At 43.2% G+C, this 15,899-nt stretch overlaps 1 protein-coding gene and 1 long non-coding RNA gene across 7 annotated transcripts in view; one reads left to right on the top strand and one right to left on the bottom strand.

The window, feature by feature from the left end:
• NEO1 (neogenin 1) overlaps positions 1-15,899 on the bottom strand; it is a 180,138-nt gene that overhangs the window by 23,961 nt on the left and 140,278 nt on the right. For 4 of the 5 annotated variants that reach the window (XM_085233601.1, XM_085233605.1, XM_085233602.1 and 1 more), the window contains exons 12-18: positions 13,427-13,476; positions 12,401-12,545; positions 10,922-11,032; positions 7,385-7,579; positions 6,519-6,614; positions 5,171-5,394; positions 1,554-1,692 (exon numbers count right to left, since the gene is read on the bottom strand). In XM_085233601.1, the coding sequence (XP_085089727.1) occupies positions 1,554-1,692; positions 5,171-5,394; positions 6,519-6,614; positions 7,385-7,579; positions 10,922-11,032; positions 12,401-12,545; positions 13,427-13,476 (960 nt within the window). The remainder of the gene's footprint in view (positions 1-1,553; positions 1,693-5,170; positions 5,395-6,518; positions 6,615-7,384; positions 7,580-10,921; positions 11,033-12,400; positions 12,546-13,426; positions 13,477-15,899) is intronic. The other variant, XM_085233603.1, reaches the window with a different exon arrangement.
• LOC146543524 (uncharacterized) lies at positions 109-14,517 on the top strand. Of its 2 annotated transcripts, none has more exons than XR_014885785.1 (3): positions 109-379; positions 952-7,625; positions 14,503-14,517. It is a non-coding gene; the product is annotated as an uncharacterized LOC146543524 (long non-coding RNA). The 2 variants fall into 2 exon arrangements; XR_014885784.1 differs by lacking the exon at positions 14,503-14,517 and adding an exon at positions 9,434-9,764.

Genomic DNA, 15,899 nt, shown 5'->3' with positions numbered 1-15,899 from the left:
ATAGGAACATTTAGTGCTTACGCAGTGTTTTTCACATTGGAAGAGCTTTATGTGTAGTACCTACTAGAAATTAATCCGCACATCCTCTGAGCTGGCTGCCTGTTAGCTCCACGCAGAATAACAGTTGGAAACCAGGGCTGGTAAAAGCAAAACTCGAAAACTCCTGTAATTATTGTCCTAAGGACTTAAAAGCACGCTCCTCAGAAAGGATGTAAAGCACGAGCTGAGGCCCCGCAGCGAGCTGCAACACCCACACAAAGCAGGGCTGCAGCACCAGGCCTCCAGAGATCCATACAGCACGCACCAACTCTGACAGCAGTTACCCCAGACCTCTCTTCAGCATCAGTTGTGGTGAGAGTCATATGCAGCTCTGCGAGTCGTGAGTATTCAAAAATAATGAGTCACACACTCAGGAATTTGGCAAGTAATATAAATCACAAGATCTGTTATGAGAAAACATACTTAGCCTTTTTCTTTTTCTTTTTTTTTTTCTCCTTTGCCTTCTAGTTCCCAAGCTTTTAGGTCATGTTTGCAGATACTTTTTACAACCGCCCCAACTAGAAATGGACTTTTTATTTCAACAGAAAAAATAAAACTGTATCACTGTATCTCTCCTCCATTCCTGCACTTTCTGAGTTTCAAATTCCTTTTAGGATCTTTTTTGCGTGCAGCATTTGCTGTTGCTGCTCTTAGCAAAGGGCTCTAGATGAGAGCTGTGTGTGCTGCCAGCACAAGTACAGGTACAGCACTGTAATGCAAAGTAACTGGAAGGGAAGCGAGCCTCCAGCTGGCTCCATGGCTCCAAGCTTTTCTATTTCTGGGGAGTGCATTCTTGTTTCAGAGCACTGGATGACCTGACCAATTCTTCACATGCTTGATTTTTTTTGCTAGATTTTAATCAGGTAGGAGAACTGCTGGGTAATTTGAATATGCTCTTTCCTGTCCTTACAGTTCAAATACACAGGCCCAGCAGCACAGCAAGCAGTGGGTTTAACAGCACAAAGGCCATTTCACCCCGTGGGATGGCAGGGGCTAACGAGGGGCAGGGCCCTGCAGCTGCACTGCCAGAGCATCACTGCCACAGCAGGGGAAGTACAAAGCATCGGTGGAGAAAAAGGCTCCAGGTCTCATTTGGATGTCTGAATTTCTCGTTTTTGATTCATTTGCCTCGTGCACTTCTTCACTGTAATGATTCTCATCGTATGTATACCGAGTTTTAATTATTATTTGCTAAATCATTTTCTTTGTATTTGTTATTAGCATAGTGTTTGTGAGATGTTCCAAACGTATGCTGCTTCACTCTCCTGTCTGTGAACTGTGGTGCATTATTCATTACCTCGCTGTAATTTGATGTAAATTTTTTTGCACGCAATCATCCCTTTGAATTCTGGAGTATGCTGTTTTTTAATCAGAATTTCTGACCAAATCCCAGCAAGTATTCATCAGCATAATCATCCTAAAGGCAGGCAGCTCCTCCGGCAGGATTGTGGCAGACAAGACTTGGTGCATCTCATCAGGAACGCCAGCCCTTCCCAACACACACAGATGAGTACCTAGTTCAAAAGTTGTCCCGTGTGCTGTCATACTCCACGTGCTCGATCTTCGCCCCTTAGTCACCATCACGGAGAATTCATACAAGGTGTTTGGTTTTAACCCAGTCACTAAATAGCTCAGAGTGGTCGCGTTGGCCGTCTGGAAGAAAAAGAAAGCATCAGTAACTCCTGAACTGAGCGCCATCCACCACCAGCTCCAGGCAGCCCTCTCTCAGGAGCGTGTCTAAGGCACCTCAGCATCGCTGCATTTCATAACCATCGTCATTAATTTGCTAACATTTCTGCTCTGTCATGCAATTCATTAATCAACTGTTAATCTGCTGTTGTTTCAGTCTGAACTAGAAATTCCTTCTGCAATCAGCAAGAGCGTCTAACAGCAGCCAATTCTAAATTAAAAAAAATTATATAAGAAATGCAAAGCAATACGAGGTCCTGGGCTCACTTGTTATGCAGCAGGCTGAACCACTGACTGCTGGGGGGCGATAATTTACAGCATTTCATTAACTGATGGAGCTAGGGAAAACAATGAAGCACGGCCAACAATAGAGGCCCTTCCTGAAGCCTGCATCTTCCTCATTAAATCCTGTCAACATTTTCATTATATTTTTAACACACGTTAGAAATATACACATCAACTGGAGGTACAGGTGCTGAGAGACGTGAAGATAATGAAGCTTTAGGGGTGGGTTTTTTTTCCCAAGAAAGAGCTGTTGTTTGGGATCAAACACTGAAAGGTGCATACAGCTCAGTGAGATCTGCAACTGCCATTAAAGGAGTAAATTCTCAACCTTTACATTAAACTGCCCGACGGGTGTTTTACAGGACTTGAACACAAGCAGAATGTACTTGGGGCCTATGAAAAAAAGAGTTCTGCATCTATCTGCATTCCTTACCTTCACCTACAGTAATCTAAATGTAGAATAACAGTTGTTCCAAAGTTTGGCAGGGTCATACAACAACCGCTTTCAGAAACTGTTTTCAGATCATTCTTTTTATCGAGGAAGAGACCACCTATAAATGCACATTCCTGGAAGTCTCGTAGAATAATACAGCCCAAACTTGGCAGAGAAAACCCTTATTTCTCAAGTGCGCAATGACAGCTTTTTCGTTCCACCAGCTCAGAAGGCTGTCAGCAGGGTGGTACCTGAACGTGTGCCGAGCACTTTGCCTGGTCACAGGGGTGCATTTTGCCAGTTAAGACATCACAGGGGTTGACAGACCGTAAAGATATCATAAAACTGCTCAAAACCAAATCCTCCATTATCTTTAAACCTTTACTTTTACAAAATTCAGTGTCATTTCAAAGCAGAAGTGATTACGGCTGAATGGTCTGGATGCTTAAGTGTAGAGCAGGACAGTTCTATTTGCTAGTGACAAAGCCTCCCTGTGCAAGCAGGAGGCACGTGGTCGGAGCAGCTCTTCCCCATCTGCCCAGCAGCCCCCCAGCTCTTTGCAGCACAGTGCAGGGCCATGGGGAAATAAGGGATGCATCAGTGGAAGCTACAAAAACCTTTGGCCTGGACAGTGAAGTAGTGACATGTCCTAAAGAGAAATTTTCTCCTCAAGGCTGGTTTGATGAGCCTGCAAAGCACCCCTGTGAAGCACACTGCTTCCTCCTCTCTGGGGTCTGCAGAGATCCCTAACACCATCTCAGCCTTCCATTCTGTTCTTAAGATCACAGTATAACCCTAGTACTAAACCCTGCTCACGTGCCAGAAATAAATACCATCAATACTGCTCTGTAAAATAGATTTTCTTTCACACAGCCCTCTAAGATCCACACTAAGATTCCATATTTTAGCGACATAAATCACAGGTAGGACAGCCCTGCTGCACCACAAAGGCTCTTTGCGAAACGCTCTGATCCACATTAGTGCAGCTACATGGCTCAAAGCACAGAGAACTCCTTCAGCTTCTGCTTCCGTGCCGATGTGCCCCGCACTGACACAACTCCTGCACAGACTGCAGGCAGCACGGCTGGTGGAGCTATGAACGTGTGCCTGGTGCAAGCTGCAGCTTCCTTGGGCAATACCTGGGGGATGTCAGCACAGAGGGTAGGAGCAAACATACACAGCTCTGAATGCACTCCATCAACGTGCAAATTACCGAGGAGAGTGGCAGATGAAAACACCAAGTGGGAGAGACAGAGCTGTGGCTCCTTGAGAACGTGCTGAAGAGATCTGTGCACAAGGCTGACACAGCCAAGCAAAGGGCCTCAAAGGATGCAACGCACAGCAAAGTTGCCAGGGACAGCCAGGAGCAGCTACAGGCTTGCCCTGACTTAAGACAATTACCAAAGAGCTGACTGAAACACAGCAGCACATCTGTGACATGGGTTCTGCCTGCCTCAATGTTACCACTTGTTATTGCTCAACCGAGCAGCACAGATCCACCTTTGAAACAAAACGAAAAGGCAGAAGTGAGTTCTGCAGACATCATGCTGCAGGAACAACGATGTAGGGCAAATGCTGTCACACTTCTGCCCTTTGAGGCCAACGCTTTTCAAAATGAGGAATTCTGAACTATATTCCATCGCTATGTATTTATTTTGGGTCAGAGTAAAACTTCTCGGCCCCGGCTGCCATCACTGGGAACAGTGGGAGTACTGCATTTACCAGCTCTTAACTAATGAAACTGCAGCATTGTATAAATCACTCCTGAGACATCCTCTGCACATGCCTCGGGAATGCGGGCTCATAAATAACTCGCCTTTAGAGGAGGAACACACGTACATACATTTTCTCATTTCAATCAAAAAAAATATCTGGTTTGTAACAAGATTGCTCTCTAAGAGCATAAAGGGATCTCCACACGCTGGAGGTTTTAACAACCCTTTCCTCTGAGTCTCATTTCCAGTGTGAAACTTGCAGTCAGCACTTTCTGAGGCCTTCAAATAGCTCTGGAAATTAAAAAAGGCAACCAACCGACTAAGATGACCCAAACCAAAACACCCAACCCCAAATCTACTCTCCAAATCAAGGCAGGCAGCAACACGATATCATTAATATTAGGTATTTTGCACCCACCCTGTTCCCAGAGGGATGTTTCACTAACAATGTGGCATGAACAGAAATGGTTGTAAAAAGAAAAAAAAAAAAAAAAAAAGACTTAAAAGCATAAGAACAAACATTTGCCAGTCGGAGGGGGTGCATGAGTCACCACACACAGCCAGCCTCCTCTGCTAACTGGAGAAAAGCCATCAGCAGCACGTACTTCACTGACGTGTTATTGGCTCCTCTGCAGGTAAGCCACACAAAGCCATCAAGTCAAAGTAAGGGCAGAAAGGAGGAAATGGTCACCATGTCTGCAGCTCCACAGCAGAAAGTCGTTCTAGAAGTGCCTTCCTTCCTTCCCTTTCTTTCCTTCCTTCTTTCCTTCCTTCTCTTGCATGCATACTCAATGCCCTACCACAAACACACCGACTTCCACCAACCCCAGGAGCACCTCTGTTGATTTAACAGTGCACCACTGCTGCGAGCACATTCCGACCACCTCACATAAAACCAGGTTCATACCTACACTAAGCACTACTCTCAGCTTTAGCTCAGCCCTAAGCAGAACACGAAACTTCTCATTACAATATCCCAGCCCTGTTAGTGCTGTTGAAACGCCGGTACCTTGTACTTTGTATTTGCAGGAATATTGGTTTTCCAGCGAACTGTGTAGTAGCGAGCATCTGTGATCTTCTGGTTCTTTGGCAGAGAGTTGTCTGCCCAAGTGATCCGTATGGTGTCATGGCTCAGAATGGAAGCCTGAACTCCCACCGGTGGCATCATGGGAGATGGATCTGGCACTGGAGTGTATGGAGCATTAATAACAAACAAATCAACTTCGGAAGTGTCTAGGGAATTGATGGGTAAAAAGTTGTGTATTATAATTAAAAAGGGAGAAGGTGGCATTTTAATGTAAACAAAAACAAAAAAAAAAGGGGAAATGCGGGGTAATATAATGAAATGAGAGGTGAGGAATGGAGAAAAAGAGAGAAAAGCCAGAGTTAATAGGTGACATAAGTCTGGTATTACAATAACTGTTGCATCGTGTTCCCTCAAGACAGTGATGACATATCTATACTATAAAGTTTGCCACCCAATCATTAGCGCTGAACGCATTCAATCACAGCACTAAGAACCCCAAGCATGCAGTAATTTTAATTTTGAATTTATTTGCCTCAGAACATCCACTTGCAGAAAACAATGTGGAGGAAGTAGAGCTGGACTACTTCTGGTGGTAAATGCCACTCCATAAGACTTACTCGCATCAGCTTTTAAAGAATGCTCATGGCAGGCACTATGTTCTATGTGCCATGCAAATTTGCAATAAGTGAAGAAACTGCAATTCCAATGCCCTCTATAAAATCTATCAGAATTATTGCTTTTCGGCAAATTAAAACAAACAGAAGTGTTAACATCTGTCCCAGAGGACTAAATAATGCCAGCAGTCTAGCAGGGAGCACAGCGAGCCACACAGTAGTAGAAGCTCGCTTGCAAACAAATTTATCTTTGTATTAACGTGTTACAAGATGAAAAACAACTAAGCCAAGAACTTGTTTAATCTAAGTTATGGCAAACTGAGACTCAGACAAAGGAAATGCATGCATCACATTCAAAATCTCAAAGTAAAGACACGCTAAAAATTTATACTTGCCCCCAAGAGCAAAACAAGAGCAACACCCATTTGTGCTAACTTAATGGTTAACGTTTCAAATAAAAAACATCTGTAAGCCGTTCAAAGATACATTTTGTAACCAAAAAATGAAATCATTTTTAGTTGGTTTAATAAGCAGAAGAACCATGCAGGGCAATCACTGAAACAGTAAGGCTAATCAGTTATAGAAATGGAGAGTACTTGATGACACCAAAAACCAACACTCCTGCACTAGAAATAATGGCATTTTCAACTGCTGTGCAGGAGGCATGCTGACAGCTCTCAGCAGTGCAGAACACAAAGGCAGCCCCTGGCCCTTACCCGAATGAGGCCTGGTCACTGCACTCTCATAGAGAGGAATTCCTTCACCAACATTGTTGAATGCTTTCAGAGTTATGACGTAGTGTGAGCTCGGGTCTAAAGGAAAAAAAATAGTATGATTTTAGTACAGACTGTTAGTGCATCTTCTTTTTTGCCTCTGTGCTTTCTCCACTTTGATCAATTTTTTATTTCATGTATTTTTGTTAAAAGATAAGAAGTTTGAACTGAGGAAGTCTCCATGCAGACCTTTTACTGTGCAATAGCTCTCCCATAGCAGATGTCTGTAGTCACAGCACTTCTACCTTAGGTACAGCCAAGATAACAAGAGAAAACCCTTTTAAAATTTTAGGTTGCTCTACTGCAGCATTATCCAATGCCCTAATTTTAGGGAACTTCCCAATCCTAATATTTATTTTGCTTTCAGGCTATCTCGCCTACCACAGAGAATTCTGTGGCAGGGTTACCCTGTATTTCTCTTTCAAAGCAGATGCCACCATATCCTGGTGACATGTTAGTTTCTTTTTTTTTGCCTGAAGCCACCTGTTCACAGCTCCAGAAGGAAAACAAGGAAAAGCTGCTCTGTGTCAAAGTTTATGTTTGTCACTGATGAAGGCAACACACTTTGCATCCAACTCAGCAAGTTCAGGATTCTGGGGTTTTTTTTGCTCTCCCATTTCCTCCATCAACAGAGAACTGAGTTCATTTCCAACTTATCAACTGTTTGGTTTCCCAACTTATTGCCTTCATAATGATAAAGATCCTCTTAGAAGACATGCTTGCAGTTTTATATCTTCATATCATGATAAAAAACAGCAACATGCACTGGAGGTGAAATCTGGGTGCTGATGCTAATCTGCTTTCCTTACCCAAGTTTTCAATGGTGTAGTATCTCTGTTTATAGTCCACCTTGATGGTCTGTGCGTGAGGACTGCCGATGCCATACCCTATGGCATAACCTCTCACCACGATGTTCTGGTTCTCAGGTGGAGTCCAGCTTACCACAATACTGGTGACCAGAGGACGGACGTGTAAGGAGCTCGGAACTTCGGGAACACGGCTTTCTGTTGAAGAAAAATGATGGATTTAAAGGATTTCTCCTCAATAAAGGTAATTACATGAAGAACCATAAACTAATAAGGTCAAATGCAGCACTTGTACTCTGCGAATGTATTAAAATGGGTATGCTCCAAAGGAGAGAGCTTTATTGTACAAGAGAGAGCAAAGAGCTCGCTAATAAGCAGATGAAAGTTAACAACTAATACATTTTAACAGACACCCTTTTAAAAGCATCTGACTGTCATCCTGAAGTAAAGCATCAGATCTACTTCCAGGCAGACTTTTCTGATGCTTCTGCATGTTCTTCCCAATTTTAATTTTTCAAAAATATGCATTCAGTTTATCACATCCTGTCCACAAAGCAATCTGCTTTTAGCTCCATCATATTACTTACTGTGGGCACTAAATAATTATCTCGAGAACACAGTCACAACCAAAGGAAGGTGCCTGAGCTCACTGTAGGACTAAATAGAACATTCCAAAGCTCAAACCACTGTCACTAAACTGCACGCAGCATTTTTGGCAAAGGTCTTCTGTAGTTTGTCCTGTACCACCACTATCCTTGTCACTGTGTGGGTCCTGAACTCTCTTCTGCATAACTCACAAAATATACGCAGCGATTCACATTCATCCCATAGGAATGAAACAACAGATGCTTGAACCCTACCCCTGTGAGCAACACAGATCTCGCTGCAATCCAACAGCAAGGTGGAATCGGGACCCTTAAAAACAGGGCTGATGTTTGTGAGATGTGACTGCGGTCCCCCAGTATTCTTACTAGAGAACTTTGCCCCAGTGTTGAACAGAGGCAAAAGCAAAGCAAAAGCACAGCTGCACACACTGACATCCATACCTTGCTCATAGCTTCTCAGAAGTGGGGTAACTGCTTCTGTCAGGTTGCTGGAGCCCACTAACAGACAGTTTGTGTGTGCAGTAGTAAGTTGAGTTCCCCGCTCTAAAATAAACTGTTCAGAGCGTTCTGCTTCCTGCAGAGATTTCCTTTTAATGAAACATGCAGCTTTTATCTACAGGCATTTAATAAAACACCGCAGCAGTATTACTTGGATCATAATATGCCACTGGCCTGCTTGCCAAGGGAGTTTATGGTCTCCAGCTGACACAGCTGATCAATTAAAGTTCACCACTCTTAAATACAGAAAAGCTACAGAATTGCAACAAAAGAGATGCTGTTTTTAACTGCACAGAAGCCACTGCACAGGGGATAAACTTTATGCAAATCTTTAACAGTCTCTGTGTATGTGCTCCTGGTGGGACCTGCACCAGCCTGCAGAACGGCATGGCCCCACAGCACAGACCTGTAATGGGCTGCTCCTGTTGGCACTGATGGCACTATGACGTTCATTATACTCTACTTAAATTCAGAAGCAGACAGAGTGGAGAGGAATTAAATGTATGCACATATATTGAGCCTGAGAAATTAAACATGAGCTGTAAATATGCTCTGTGTTATTAAATATACCCACATGAGCTTGTTAGAGAAAGGAAAGCAAAACATCCACATCTCCTTCAGTCTGGGGAACAAGTGGTTTCTCGAGCAGCGAGGCTGTGTCACATCCAGTTAGAGGACGACAGCCACATACACAAGTCATTTCATCTCTAAGAAGCAAATTCTAAATAGCTACAAAACCAAATTCTACAGTTAGCATTAGTTTTTCTGCTGCTCCTGATTAAGCAACAGAGAGGGGAAAAAAGAGGACAAATATTGAGTTGAGCATCAACTTTGCATAACACAAAGATTGAAAAATGGGCTTTCTGAGGGGCAGACCAGCTGACTGCTGAAGCAATCTTCCAACAGCACAGAACAAACACTGGATTTCTTCTACAATTCTGTCTTCCAGCTGCTGCCACAACTGAATCTCCAGTCACACAGAGGTGACAGACATTACTGGCATTTTGCACCATTAATTCAGATAGAATAACCTCTAGCTCCTTCCTAGCACTGCAAAGAGGGAGACTGGCCTGCAAGAAGCAGAAGGTAACTTTTGTTCAACAAAACCAATCAAATGCTTGTTCAGAATGGAAATGGGCTACCCAGCATCAGCAGGAACATGTAGGAGCTTCCTTAGAGATCTGCTGCATTCTTTAAAAACAGCACTTTTCTGCTGCAATTTCAATTGCTCGTAACCAACTTCTAGAAGATGCTTACGGATGTACTCATTTGAATTCTGTGACAAATCAGATTCCTGCTTGCCATTTATTCTTGCATTGTTAAATACCAAACCCCTGGGCCAACCAACAGAGGTCAACATTTTTCACAGAACTTGTTCTTCTTTTATTGATAACCTCTGCATGGTTCTGTACACCACGTATCATGAATCTATGGCTTTGACAGAGAAGTCTTCATTTCTGATGGAAGATCGGGTCTATACTAGTTGACCAGCACTGAAAATACAATCAATCTTCTTTTTTTTTTTTTTTAATAATCATAGAATCATAGACTCTCTAGAGTTGGAAGGGACCTCAAAAGGCCATCTAGTCCAACTCCCCTGCAATGAACAGGGACATCCACAGCTATGAGGGCACAAGTAACATTAATGGGGATCAAATGTCCTCTTTAGAAATTATAAGGAAATCAAAAAGAGAGGAAAAATATTTCAACAAAGCAGAACCAATATAACACAGTGGTAATGCTGCAAAGCCCTAGAGGTAAAAGCGATGCTTTCCTCATTCCCTTTCCTACCGTGGCATCTCTCTTGTGTTCAACAAAGTTTACATTTGGACCCCAGCTCTGCAGCCCTCGTGCAGACACCGTGTAGGCTCCATGCTGTAGTCAGCAGGCCCATGAGTCAGCCACTGCACTGCTGAATACCAAATCACCACCTTCAGAACTCTGAGGCGTGCGCCGATGGTTTCATTAGCATAATTTAGGTGCTCCAGAAATGCATAATCACTATTTTGCTTCCTGCAAGGAAAACAGTCCTCCTACCTCCACCTCGTAGCGTGTGAACATCTTAATGATTAACGAGATGAATTTTATTACAATATAAAATTCCAGGCATTATTATTAGATAAATCTTATCTTTTATTATTATTTAAATATTGAACCACTGGCACTGGCATTCAAAATTGGGTTTTTCTTGATAGCGAAAACATACAGTTCTCAAAAGTGTAGAAGCAGAATTTGTGCATAAGCTGTTTTATTAGCTTGGTAAGAATTTCATGATAGAAAAAGAAATTAATTCCACTTAATCATAAATAAAACACGTCGCAACATTAGAAAATATTAAAGCAACTCAATAAAACCACCTTTTCTTTTTAAAAAAGCAGTCAAACTCTACTGTGCCCTGGCCTTAGTGTCACAAATACCTCCACACTCAGTATCTTACCATCTAGATCGCTCTCAAACGTTTCTGCTGACACCCAGTCAGTAGCTGGCCCAGTGCCATTCACAGTCATGGCAGCTATCCTGAAGTTGTACTCCGTGCCTCGTTCAAGACCTAGGAGATAAAGAGCAGCCCAGGTGTCACAGCAGCAATCCCAACCACGAGCACAGGAATCACAATTAAAGTACAGCTATAACCTGGTAGTTAGAAAACTTTTCACCCCAACAGTGTCACTCAAGCACAGCCTGAGGTCAGGACGGAAACATCGCTGCCAACTCCAGTAAGGAAGCTGACACTGCTTACAGTGCAGAGCAAAACCATGAGCATGGGCACCAGAGCTGGGACACTCCAAGGATTGTCCCCATAGGCCACAGGCAGCAGGGTTCCATCTACAGCAAGCTTTAATTTCTGGCTGCTAATAGAGGAGAACCACCCACACCCATAACTAAGCACAGATGTATAGTACAGACAGCGATTGACCAAAACATAACACAAGTTTGTTTGCAGTATAAGAGTGCATAATCAATAATCAAAACAATAAGAAAATGCACTCAAATTTTATACACAGACTGTCTTAAACAGGCCCTTGTTGCTGCTAAAAATGCGCTCTGCTAACAGGCACCAATCAGCTCTGACTCTAGGAGGAAACAAACATCACTGAGTCACAGGTGGAGCTTCTGAGAATACAGCACAAAGCACTTTCTCAGCTGCCTAATTGCTTTGTAAGAGGCACAGCTTGATCAGCTGTTCATGACCAAATCGTAGGCTTACTTCTCTCCTTATGCCCCGTTACCACTACACCAAATTGTTGTTCTAGCAATAATTTATCATTTATGCTAAGTATTGTAGTAGGCTGAATTTCTGAAACATACAAAAATAAAGAGGGGATAGGTTATTACATCATTGCCAGAAAGAAGGACAAAGGCTGTCATATAAGAAACTAGGTGGGATGATTTGTACAGATGTCTGAAAGAAGCTCACGTGACTCTGAATCAGGCTTGTTGGTGAGCACTGCAAGAGACAGAGCACACCTACATTCTGTCCACAAGCAAACAGTGAGCTTGCAAACATCCAACCTGAGAGCATTTCTTGGGCATCTTTATCCATACTTTCATTTCTGCCACTCAGGCCACACAGTGAGCTCAGGACCACTCCATGCAATCTCTACCTTTATAGAAAGGTTTGAAAAGAGTTTATTTGCTCCACATAGAAAACCAAAGACAGCACTAGGGCTAGAGAACAGGTCGCTAGACTTGGGCTACCACAGAATCACAGAACAGTCAGGGTTGGAAGGGACCTCAGGGATCATGAATCTCCAATCCCCCTGCCACATGCAGGGCCACCAACCTCCACATTTCATACCACACCAGGCTGCCCCCATCCAACTGGCCTTGAACACCTCCAGGGATGGAGGGGCATCCACAGCCTCTCTGGGCAGCCTGACTGCCTCATGCTGACAAAGGCTTGCAAATAATCTCTCACCTTCAATTAGCTGGAAAAGCTGTGTCCCCCCGACGCTCTCACTCACATCACTCTTACGGGACACTTTGCGGAAGCGGATTTTGTAGCCGGTGATTTGGCCGCTGTGTGTCCCTGCAGGAGGAGGCTGCCAGTGCAGCATGATGCTCTGCGGGAGGCAGGAGGCGTAATTACAAACTTGTTGTCTGCTGTGCAGCCAGAAAAACTACGCAACTGCTAATACTTGATGAAACTCAAGACAGATAAACAGGCACACAGATATACGGCGTTTTCATGGATGTGAGACGTGCTACCAGTAAGAAGTACAACAACGAAACAACAATCACAATTCAGCAACAGCACAGGTCATACAGGCGCCTATGGAAGTTCAAGTCAAAGCTTGGACCTTCTGCTTCCAATTTCGCAAAGTCCTCTTGGGCTTCCCTTTCATTTTTGAGTTACAGGAAGATATGGTTTCCTTAGGAGCGATCCTTAGGAACCGGAATTTTCTTCAAAGGGTGTAAGATACCTGAACAGTGGTTTGTGTGCATGAAGCTGCTGGTTTTTGATCATACAGGTAGCAACGAAGGTATTGGGAAAGGAATTTAGAAAGAAAAGAGGTTTTTTTTCAAATCTTCAGTCATAGTCACCAAAGTCACAGTGGATAAGTATCTAATTTTCTCTTCTAAGGGGCCCAGGACATTGTAAGCATGCATATGTGTGCACAAACCATAAATAACAGTTAATCACCAGGAACACACTCAGGTGCTGGTGCTTCAGGCTTTTGTGCCCAATTATACCCCTTTCACAACTGAGCCTCCATGCTTTGCCTCATTGTCACTGCCCCTGCTGCACCCTATTATGCATAGTCCGCAATTGGACAGGAGTTTCTAATGCTTCACATCCCACATTCAGATACCCTCCTGCTGGGCCCCTCGTACACAAACAGCTGAAAAGCAGCATGGCAGGGAAAAGCAGCTCTATGTTCTGGCTGATCAGACACCAAGCCTTTCTTTTACCCACTACCAGCAGAAAGTTCTCCCAGCTTACCTTGGAATTCCGCACCTCCAGTGTTAGATTCTGTGGTGCAGCACTGGGAACTAGAAACATTAAAGGAATTACAACTGAAAAAATGCCATATAATATATTCCATACTCTATTTCCATATACAACTACTGTCTGCCATCATTCATTACAAAATTACAATCCATTCTGGTTTAAGGCACTATATAAAATAATTTAGAATTTCGACCAGGTGTACTTTTGGACACAGTGACTGTTTGGCTTGGCAGAGTGACTTATTTTCATTGCAGAAAACAAACACACTTTTTATTCAGGTCTTTACTTATCATAGGAACTCAAATAAAAAAACTTTATAGGTAAAGGTATTTCTCCCCAACTATAACAAAAGAGATCATGCTCAGCACTTTTCCAAACCAAGGCTTTCATTTGGATATCTGATTCTGGGAATCCACATTTAAAATTCTAGCCATGCTTTCTGTGTAGTGACTTTCTGTAACAGGAACACCTCAGAGCCAAGATGTGCCTGTGCTGCTGAGAAGCATGAAGGTGAAGCTCAGCACAAAGATGGTTTTGCTTCTCCATCTCCATTCTTTGCTAGCTCTCTCCTGGCTGTAGCAGCAGCTTGCTGGTCAGCACAGTTCAAATCCACTGTGCAAAAAGGCTACGCAAGAGAGAAACTGAGACCAAGGAGATCTTTGCTGCAGCTCTCCATAGTGAAAGACTCACAAATGTGTTATCTCAAAGACATAGATAAGTGTTCCCTAACAGGAAGCCAAGATTCTAGCAAAGCACAAGGACAGGGAAGTAGTACAACTGGGCTTGAGGCCACAACAATGCATTTTCCAAATAACCCATGCCAGTCCAAACAATACCAGAGAAAACAAACCTGAGTGCATAAAGTGTAAGTGTTAAGGGAAAGGAGCAGCAGGGGGTGGTTTAATACCCCCCTCCCACTGCAAAAATGCAGACAAGAAGGGTTCATTTTTCTTGAGAACACCAGACCTAGGGAGGAGGTGCTATACCTTTAAAAAGCAAGAACACCAGGTTAAGAGGAGGAAATGAAATAAAGCCAAACCAGTTTTTGCTGTTCTTGTTTTATTCAGCTTCTGCCTGCTTTCAAGACAACAACAACAAAAAAATCCTGGGTTTCACAAAGTGTGACTGTACTGCAAACTTGGCAAGAAAAAGACTGATGAAGGAAGGCTACATGACATAAATACCCACAAATACATGCATCTCACAGGTGCACAGTTCATCTTCTGTCAAAGTAAGCCTAAACTCTATTACTGTGTGACATAGAGGTGGTATTTCTAGTTGTGATAAAGGCTGTTTCCTACAGACCAGGAACACCATGAGAAGAGAAGCACACCTTACAAGCAGCACATAAACCCCAGTTCAATTGTTGTACCCAAAGAGCTGGTCGTTCTGCAACAAACCATCATAACACGTTTATGTTAGGAGCAGGAACCTACATAAAAATGAGGAAGGTTGCTAAAAAAGAAGGTAAAGGTTGCTAAGAATGGAACATTTACAGGAGATACGTACAGAGAGCATGGTAAGAAAAGATGAGAATGTACACTGTTCATCTAGAAAGATTTGAGAGAGTGAAAGGAGAGAACACCACAGATAAGCAGCAGGGCTATACAGCTGCTAGAAGCAAGATGACATCCTTTAGGAAGCTGTAGAAACTACATTTCAACAGGTTCAGTGTGGAAGCATAAGAATAAAATGATCACATAAGTTACAACAAGCTGTAACTTGGATGCTGGGAGATGGTAATCGTGATGCCAGCATGTAAAGGAGGTTCTGCAGAGAGAATGCTGGAGACTTCGGGTAATAAGCCAGAAATCTGTGTGAGGCAAATCAACTCGAACTATAATAAAGTGTGCAATTCAAGAATGCATGGACAAATATGGCATCTGTCACTTTTTTAAGAGTAGTCCTGCATCGCAAAGCTGGTAGAGAGCTCTTCAGTGAGGTGACAGTGGGATAGGAGGGAAGCCCTTGTCTGAAGTGGCTAAAAGGGAGGAAAGAGAAGGCAGGAATGGGCATGGTGGGAGATGGCCAGCGGAGCTCCACCACAGTACATGCAAACACCACATCCCTAAACCCATCTGTAAGTGATGAAAGTGGGATGAACAGCAACATGAGAAGTATTACTACAGACAGGATCTGCTGGTAAGGAACTGCAGAAAGACCTCAGGCTTGTTCCTGGATATTGAAGTGACATGAAACTTACAGTTACACATGTGGGAAAAATGATCCCAACTCCACAAAGTGATGGCCCTAAGCATAGCAGTTCCACTAAGGAGCAAGATCCCTACCCCAAAAATGTCACCTCAGTGCTCAGAACAGGTCAAAAATAGCAGTCAAATGCTAGTAATTACACACTTACATCTTCAATACAGTTCTGGTACCTCCACCTCCATCTGTAGAAGCACACAGGAGAAAAGAAACTTAAAAAGAAGTTCAGAAAAGAGCACTGAAGCATGCAGCAGCT

This window comes from Meleagris gallopavo, chromosome 12 (assembly GCF_905368555.1).
Source record: "Meleagris gallopavo chromosome 12, MGAL_WU_HG_1.1, whole genome shotgun sequence".
NCBI lineage: Eukaryota > Metazoa > Chordata > Aves > Galliformes > Phasianidae > Meleagris > Meleagris gallopavo.
The sequence above is the reverse complement of the archived record's forward strand: the minus strand, read 5'-3'. Positions and strand labels throughout refer to the sequence as shown.